We start from the raw sequence: 9,565 nt of genomic DNA on the forward strand, positions 1-9,565 counted from the left end.
GTGTGTGTGTGTGTGTGTGTGTGTGTGTGTGTGTGTGTGTGTGTGTGTGTGTGTGTCTGTGTGTGTGTGTGTCTGTGTGTATGCAGTCGATTTCGTTGAGCGCCTGGTGTCACGGTGGCGGATGTTGCTTAGGGTCAGGATTGAGGTTATGATTGGACCTGTCTGACAACACATATTTGTATAACCTTGTTATATGTATAATCAGATGACGGTAGTACTATCGAGTTGAATAATTAACATACGAACGTCACGTAAATCTTGGAACCGACTCTTACAAGAGCTAGTTCGAGCACTGCGTCTTGCCCATTTTGTAGATAATAATATAGATGGGTAAGTTAATACCCTTACCAAACTTATAGAACTGTAGTTGAACTATAAATTATATTTTGACAATATTATCATTCGATATTATGCATCGGTAATGTTCGATCAGTAAAAAACGCGCTCTGCATAAAATACCTGCTGAATTACGCTTCTATATTGTACTACGGTACATCATAATAACCGGATGGCCTTAGGACATAGCTTCAGCCCCTTTGGAAACAACCTGTTACCCTATCAAAGGTCAGCCATCCCTTCGGTGCAGATGTGTGTAACTTATGCCAACTGGGATTTCTTGCATACGGATGAACGGACTCTTCAGCGATTCTAGTCACCTCGTATAATGCAAAACTTCCTAGTAGAAAAAATATATCTCCTATTTAAGCATACATGTTTTTTTTATAAAACCATTCTTGTAAATCTGAGACACACGACCCCTCACTCAAATTATGAACGTATGATAGTGCCATTGTATCAGTCATTTTATCGCAGTTGGGCAGAATCGATTTCCGGTTTCATCGATTACACTTGACTGGCAGCCGTCCATGTTTGAAAGCCATACACCTGCGAACGCATCAGCGATCCGTGGTGCTTTCCTTATCGACGTCGTTTTCCCTCCTCGATCGTTCGCTGAAATGATCCGAAAAAACGACAGACAGATTATTTGCCTTATCAATATCCTTCTCCTTGCAACTTCTGCTATTGGTCGTTTTTGATACGCAGGAAATAGGATAAGATGCTACATTTTAATCTGCGCCGTCTCCCTGTCTTTTACTGAAATACGGCACATCCCCCGTCTTAGCATTCAAAAGTTTCGGTAGCCTCGAAGGACTGAGGTCTTTGTCAGCTTTTCGCCGTTCAATCGCGGTGTCATTCTCCAACGATCCCGGCGGCTGCGCGTTACTTGACGAACCCGTCAGTAAAGTCTTGCAGTATGTTGAGAGTAGAAACTTCGTTTGTTTACTGGGAATGTTTTCTTTCATTGGCTAATAGTGCTATGCACTTGTCGAAGACCAGCTGGTGTCGTGTGCCGAAGGGGGGCGGCACAGTAATAAAGGTGGATATCTGTGCCTGTATCGAAGAATCTCATGGTGATCCCTTACTTCTCCGCAGACCCGTCCATCCGTCTATTACGTACTGTTATATAACCGTAGCCTTTGGCCCCGTCGGCCTTTAACTCTCGTCTGCCCATCTGTACCCTATAACAAAGCAGCGTGAAGGTTTTAACAGTAACAGCGGCCCCGTTCTCGAGCCGAATATCTGCGCCTTCTATATCAGGCTTATTGCCAAGCCGCACTCAGACAGCTTGCGCGCAACTCCTGCACAACGAGCTACATAACCGCAGTAGCGATGTTGGCAATTGGCAGTGCTGCATTACAATGAGAGGTCGATCCCCTTTACTCGTCACAGATTCGCCGAGAATGGGTGCTCCAACCGGCTCATCGGTACGCGCCAAAGTCACATATGGCGTCTGCATGCCAATGCGTTACGGTCTCCGAACGCGGTACGATGCTTAACTCTGCTGCTGTGGCGGCTGCGGGACTCAGACGCGTACGTTCAGAGCGGCTCAAACTATGCCGGCGGCTATAGCGGCTCGTGTCGCTGCGCGAGCAGATGGTCGCTCAAATAGCAAAGGCAAGAGAAGAAGAAATGCATGTAAATCCAAACGCGAAACGTCCACTAGCAGCGGCGGCGGTAGCCGGGCGATTTCGTCGCGATTTTGATTACAACGGCCGACGGCTGCTGAAAAAATCAAAGTCGATATCCACCTTAGGGCGTATGCAGTCGTTAAGGCACCGGCTTCTTCGATTGCTACCTGTTGAATGGCATGAGTCTGGCACTACCTGTTGCGCAGGGGGTGTGCGTCTGCATTCTACGATCTACTCGTGTATCTACTGCAGCTTTTTCACGTCGTAGAACTGTGGATTCTGGTGGATAGAGAGCACAGCATCTTAAATCGATGCTACGCTTGGTTACGTTTACGGGCTAGTCAAAAAGGCTCTTAGTTAGATGAAAATGACACGTTTGTGTGTGAACGTAGATTTTTATTTATATAAATAGGAAGCTAGCTCGCAATAAAGAGATAACCCACAAACTATACAATATAATACATAGTTCATATTTCTTATATATTTTCTATGGTATAATCTGTTTGTCCGTCTGTTACAGGTCTATCTCGAACCCTTCGAGAGCTAATAAGAGAGATATATGAAATCATTCATGATGAAATTATGTGTGAACTTCCGGGCGTAAACACCAACTGATTCGGTCCAGGAGCGTCTTGTCTGAAGTAAAGCCTAACGGCTTAAGTACCGGATGTAAGACACGAAAAACATGATGGAATTATATGCTCTATTTGAGTTTATTGAGGTTAACGTTTGGCTATGTGTTTTCGTGGTAGTAATACAGTGGTAACTTAGTATTTGCTCATTTATCTCCTTTAGGCTTACGCAAAATCGTGGACACAGTGCAATACTCCAGGAAAGACCAGGCTATCATGCCTTTTTCTTCTAGGTCTCTCAAGGCCTCGTTCAAACAGATTCTTTGGGCAACGCCAAAATGGCGCGGTGCTAAGGTCCGCCGTAGAAGACAGTTGCGAGGTAGCTAGGCAAAAAATACAAAACGTATAAAAGCACAAAAGTGTGTTCGGAAACTATAGAGGATGAGTTTTGAAGTTCTAAGAGGTAACAGTTTGTTTCGGATTCGTCCTAGCTATTAAATCAAGCGTCGCAGCCGCTGCTGGCATTAAACACACAATTGATCATTATCTAGTACGTACCTCTTGGATACACTACTGCCCCTAAACAAACAATCTTTCTTTGAATATGTATGAAATGTGTGTGAACTAAAATATTAACACTTGTTTTATAGCGTAAACGTACATTTTCTAACCTTCGGACTGCTGGATTCAATCATATCGGATCTGCTCTAGTTTACTTCTTGATATTCCACTGCTATTCGATATACGTTTGCAGTCTCTCTTCCGGGCCAGAGCTATGTGGCATAGCATATCGTAGATACAAGCATATTGTACTGCGTAAATCCCTGAGCAACGATCGCGTCACCTGAAAACGCAAAGGTTCCCCTTTAGCTGCTCTGGGAGAGCTAGAAGTATCGAATAATTTGTGATATTTTGTTCTGCTTCCTGCTTTGGAACTAGCCGATCTGCCGCCCGTTTCACGAGTCCTGCACTTCCATGCGGCCTCATTTGCCTGGTGCTTAGAGCGGCCAGGAATCTGAAATCTAGATCAGGATCCTATTTGAGACAAATGTCGCTCTGCAAACCGCTTCTGGTAGATGAGTCTCTGTCGGTGCATGCAATAGCGTCATTTTGTTCCGTTGAAGCTCTGCTGGATCCGCGGCTGCTCCGCCTCCTGGTCAGAGGTCAGCGTTGAATTCCAGTGCGCCGACATCGTCACATTGCTGGTTTTGCTTCTAATTCCACAGCTGCTTTTGTCGTGTCGAAAAACACAACGAAATGGAGATGGGACGGCAGCATCGGCGCCATGTTTCCCTCGTCAATTTTAAACAGAATGAGACGTCTAGAAGATCAACGAGGTGCTGGCCCCACAGCCCCGATGTCGCGCCTGGCTCGGAAGAAGATATGGGCAACGACGATGTTCTGTTAATAGGCGCAGAAAGTTGTGGGTACGGTAAACCTCATCGATGGGCCGCATAAGCCCGATAGGATTGATGCCGCAGTCGAGATCGATCCGATTCCTCATGAATTGCAAATTTCTGCTCCGGCGAATTATAGTAGCAAAAGTACTACGTGCTTAATGGTGTCAGGAGGTTAACGAATAGAAGTAAATTACGAGAAGTATATCGTTTTGTAAATTCAGGTAGCATAAATAGGTTAAAAAAATACTTTGCTCAATTTTCTATAGATTAAGGTCACAGTCACTGATATAGGTTACGGATGTTTATATTCCTCGTGGGAAATTGTATGATAATCATAAAGGTGATGGTGACGGAAATAATAACACGCACCTGATAGCTGTGTACATCTTCCTGACGCTAAATAAACCCCAAGGCACTTTTCAAGACCAACGTACAAAAGAACAATCATTTGACCACAGAAAAGTATGACCAAGTTTTTTGTATGACTTGCTTTATTATCAGACACAACAGGTGCGGAGGGCCAACCTATGTATGCGCTAGAAGAAACAAATGAAGATTGAGTTCTATGAAAATTCATTTAAACAGGCGAAGTAGGTAGCCATTAGGCAATTACATTGCCATTGACAAGTTTCTGCTTTATATTGAAATGTACATCGGAAAGCATGGTTACGAAAAGGTAGATGTATGATACACGATTATAATAGGACATCTGCAACATATTATTTTAGCTAGGTACGTGCGCAGAGGCAGTCAGGAATCAGTTAGGGGCTAGATTCGAGTAAATAAAGGCTCGCCGGTCGATCTTTTTTTCTGTCTATGCTGGTTTTCTCTTTCTAAGGTTTATTAGACAAAATCCTGACTTCACACAACGGTACAATAGTAACACGTTCGCCCGCTAAATTTACTGGCATAATCCCAGTTCAGTATTGAAAGAACGTTCAAAGGGTGCAACGGAAGGTGAAACATTTATTGAACCTAATCCTCCATCACAAAACATATTTTCCGTTGACCCTATTGTATATAAAATGTAATTAAAAACCACGTATATCGAGCACGCTCGGACTCGACCTCAGGCCAGCACGACTTTCTCAGCTTAGAATAGAAATACCCCACCCACTATGCCGTTACGGGAACATATTGCACACAACTATATTGAAATAGAACACAAACTAACACTGTAATAGCAAACGTCATTGGGCTTGTTTTCATTTAAAAAAAAATAATAACCTGTAATTTTTTCCTACAGTTAACGTAATCTAGAAATATCTATTCATATTCTCCAAAAAGAAACACGCATAGGTTAATGGTATCGTGACCACTTTGTAACCATAAAAGTGATCATTTTGTATTTGTTTTTATTTCCCTTTTTTCTTTTCATTTCTGTATCGTTCGATTTTTTCATCGTTCCTTCTTTCATTCGTATAACTTAACATATTATTGTATCAAATTATATTATATATCTATTTACAAACTATGTACAACTTTATATAAAGTTACGCCAGTGTCAACGTTTCCGCTATGTGAGGTTCATCAAGCATGATGGCAATTCGTAGCTATACGATGGCATAGTTTTACACGGATTTTACTTGACCATTATGTCAATCACGGGACGAGGATGTGGCAATAGCAACTCGATCCACACATCTTTTGTCACCTGTTAACTAGACTAGACATAGAACCACTGGATAATAACGCGTAAGATTTATATCACAAGTCCGAGAGCTACTCATGGACCGCAAGTGTCACTGAAGCTCCTCCAGTTCTCATCCGTCGGCAACGACCTCAAAGTGTTTAGGTAAAGATAATTGTTTTTTGTCAGATTCCCCCTTTTCCCCTTTCCGCCATTGTTGGTGGGGGGGGGGGGGGGGATTTAAAAAGCAAACACGGCCGCCGCCGGGCTAGACTGGGGAGATGGACGCATCACTGCCACCGAATTACCCTGCTGACAGCATGCTCCAGAGTCTTGATGCTTGTGAAGGAGAGACGCTCGGGAAAAAGTCTTCGAGCATTTGGTACACGAATACTTTTTCACCTCCTGATGGGTTTGGAGGTGCGCTCGAAGATTGGAGCGATCGGCGAATGCGCGATGGCAGTGTTCGCATTCAAATGGCTTTTCCCCTGTGTGCGTCCTGATATGTCCCTGCAGAAGCCATGGTCGAGAGAACGCCTTGCCACAGATGTTGCAGCGGCATGGAAGCGTGTGCGTGCGATGGTGCATCTTCAAAGCGCCAAGTGACACATAGGACTTCGGGCAGTACTTGCACAGATAGGCGCCTTTGCTAGTCGATGACGACGAGCACGGCATTGATGAAGAAGACGACGTGGACGTCGCGGACGATGCGGATGAAGGGCGCACAGGTGAGCTCGGTTCAGATGTTGATTTAGGCGACTCGTCGGAGCTGCTATACGACGATTCCGAGGGCTGAGTCCAGGATGGGACAACAGCAACATCCCCGTGCTGTTGTGGCAAAGCAACCGATGCTTGTGAAGTAGCTGCGACTTGTAGGCCAAGAGGAACGGGGTGAACCATTGAGGGCTGCCCAGCAACAAGTTGCGCGGTGGTAAAAGGTGTCATATGAGGTAATAGCGAGTAATAGTAGGGATGCATGGCGTATGGCATAGGAATCGCGCCAACAGGAAATATTGGAGTGGGTGCAACGATGGTTTGTTTCGTTTCAGGCGTCTCAATGTGTTCAGGTGACGCGACGCGTTCAGGAGACTTGGAAGATTCACGGGGACGCTTCATTGTCAAATCGTAGGGCATTGTCAGATCTGCAAAGATAAAGAAAATACATAAAGTTAGTGTTGCTGCAGATACGGAAAAATTAGTTCGAAAAAAAAAAAAAAAAAAAAAAAACTGTAAATTACTGCTAGATAGGACTGGTTAAGCTCAGTTTGGCGACACAGATACCTATTGGTTTGCACCAATTCAACAATTAAACGGGAAAAAGCTAATCATATACGGCTCGGGATATCCACAGGATGTTTCGCTACGAATAATAAACAGCTTAATAGGTCGCCGCGGTACATACCTGGTACGGTCGCTGAACAGTCCGAAGGGGCAGGCGACACAGAAAGAGCTGGCGAACAAGAGGATCTGGAGAGATCCTCGGGCAAGCACATTTCGTCTTGCCATGGCCGTTTGACACCCGTCAACTGGGCGGCAATCATGGCCTCGTGCTTCTTCTTGATCAAAAACGCCTTCGGCATCGTGATCGTCGTAAAATAGGTTCGATATAATGATCAAACAGCGACAACAATTCAGCAGAGAAAATATCCAATGCAACGTGATTTTCGTTCGTTCTTTCTTTCGTTTGCTTGTTTGTAAGTATCCAGGGAGCGATGCACGAATGTACTACTGATACTTGAAGTGTTCCCTGTTTTTATACCGGCGCACACACCTCGATAGACTCCGCCTCTACGAAACCCCCCAAGGGAGAGGGCGAAATGGAGAGGGTAACCCCCAGTCGGAGAAACGGAGCGCCACTGGGGATGGCATCGCAGTCGGTCACAACAACCGCAAGTACCAGCAAGCCAAATCGAGGCAGTAGCATCTACAACGAACTAAAAGCGGGCATGGAGACCATGTGCTCCCACTGAACGAAGCCCTCTGCATAGGGAGTGGTCTGTTTGGTGCGGAACACCATCTGTCGTCCAGCCGTCTTGTTTGGAGCTACTGTTCTTTGTAAAAACAACGATGGGGCTTCGCTTTCTAACGTCGAGTAGATAGTCGCGTTACGCTTAGGGAATGGAGAAACGAAGGTAGGGCAATGTGTTGCCCACGCTTACAGCTGCAATAGGCTGGATTTAGAACTTACTAACAAACGGGTAAAAAGCAGAGTAAAAAAGATGATGAAAATTTGAGTCTTTGTACTTAAGTAGGCTCTATCCATTAGTAGATAGGAATAAGTTTTTTTTAATTTAAGTCAGCTAGATCTAAATGGGGTAAACGACGCTGAAGTTAGGCTGTATGTTAGATTTCTTTTCGGCAAACGATGGCAAATAAAGATTCGCGTGAATACGGACAAATAATGGCGAAAAAAAAAGGCATGGTTAAAACTAACTCACCGCCTTTTTTTTCAGTTGCTATAGAAAATATCTTTGTTAGCAAGTTAATTAGTTTTCACAAGATTAACAGTTCTTCAGCGATAAGTACATTTGCCTATATATCGTCGAAGGCAGGTGAAACTTACAGCTGCATAAAATGTAAATTGTTTGGAGGCTTCTGTATGTACATATTATTACACACATTGTTTACTATATAATAAAATGACAGATTACCAACCAGTCTTAAGCTAAATCAGATTACTACTTTTTAGAAGAAGCTATAATTGAACTTTTATTTGCGTCGCAAGGTATCATACGAGATATTTATGGTAATTGTAGGCTAATTGTGCTAATTCAGTAGCAAGAACAGACACAAACATTACTAAATAATCCACAAATCAATGTTGAATGAAACAAATGATTTCCAACTTGAAGGATATGTCACAGTTCTAGATTCGAACCCAAGACTTATTCGCGTTGCCTGTTTGAATGGGAAGACCGTGATAACTTATCACGATATTTTTTTGCAGGCTGATCAGAAAGTCCACGGCTTCAATGTTGTTTCGATTCAAATATTCTCTGGGAGCTTGACATCGTATATTCTATGACTCGGACATATAAATGTATGTGAATCTTTCTTTATCCAGGCAAATCTCGATCTAATGGATCTGTAACATTTGACCGCTGTGAACTTTTCCCCTTTTAATTTTTGCCGGGCACGTAACGCGCGGTATATCGAAAAATTTTAGTCAGCGATTTGCAAGGATGAATTAGCGCGTCATGTCTTGTGGAATTGATCAAATTGTTCGATGATTCGCAAGGGCAACTGTGCAATCCAAAAACAGCAGAAGACTCCATTATCGAAATAGATTTATCACGAAGCAAATAGCAGATTTGCTAAGCGTTATTGATTGTAGCGTTTCATCGCCTAAGCGTTCAACACAATCCCTATTTTTGTTTGTTTTTTTCTTTCGAATAATGCTTTTATCTACGCCATTACAGCTCTAGTATATAGAATACGATAATACGCTGGGCATTGCCCCGTCTAATGGTTGTTTTACCTACATAAACTGTTTAGTTGGGAGAAATGGATGCAACAGGTCCGCTTATCGGACACGGAGCCACCATCACCCACAGTGAATCCAAGTGCGCATTTTTGACTTTATCAATTCATTAATTTTAATTGACTCGTTCAGGGCACGTATAGCCCTTCGCACAGTAGCCTAGGATTCATTCTAATTCCGAGTGAGTACCGTTCTTCGTGTGTCGTGAACAGGGGCAGCTGATCAGGCATATCGACGAAAAGACGTTGAGTATGGCGCCGTTATCAATACGTTTCAGCTTAGCTTCGTTCGTTTACCTTGTGTCAGCTTGACAAAGACAATTCTAAGTGCTAACAGCCGTTATACGAGGTGAAAAGCTTTAGGAAGAAGGCTCAAGTAATTTTTCGTATTAGGCCACTTCTGCAAAGTGGCCTAATACGAAAAATTTGCCAGTCTATTCTGAAAAGGTAAATTTCATTGTTACAATAGCTGTGAAAAAAAAATTTCAACTAGAATTGAGAGCGCCCTAATTG

At 43.4% G+C, this 9,565-nt stretch overlaps 1 protein-coding gene across 1 annotated transcript; it reads right to left on the reverse strand.

Moving 5' to 3' along the window:
• Positions 1-5,242: 5,242 nt before the first annotated feature.
• On the reverse strand, positions 5,243-8,258 carry LOC111273768 (uncharacterized). The gene is made up of 2 exons (XM_022855700.2): positions 6,975-8,258; positions 5,243-6,714 (listed from the first exon to the last, which is right to left on the reverse strand). Exons 1-2 carry the CDS (start codon positions 7,150-7,152, stop codon positions 5,813-5,815), a joined length of 1,080 nt encoding a protein of 359 aa, XP_022711435.1. The 5' UTR covers positions 7,153-8,258; the 3' UTR covers positions 5,243-5,812.
• Between the last annotated feature and the right edge of the window lie 1,307 nt (positions 8,259-9,565).

Source organism: Varroa jacobsoni, unplaced genomic scaffold (assembly GCF_002532875.2).
Source record: "Varroa jacobsoni isolate VJ856 unplaced genomic scaffold, vjacob_1.0 scaffold_225, whole genome shotgun sequence".
Taxonomy (NCBI): domain Eukaryota; kingdom Metazoa; phylum Arthropoda; class Arachnida; order Mesostigmata; family Varroidae; genus Varroa; species Varroa jacobsoni.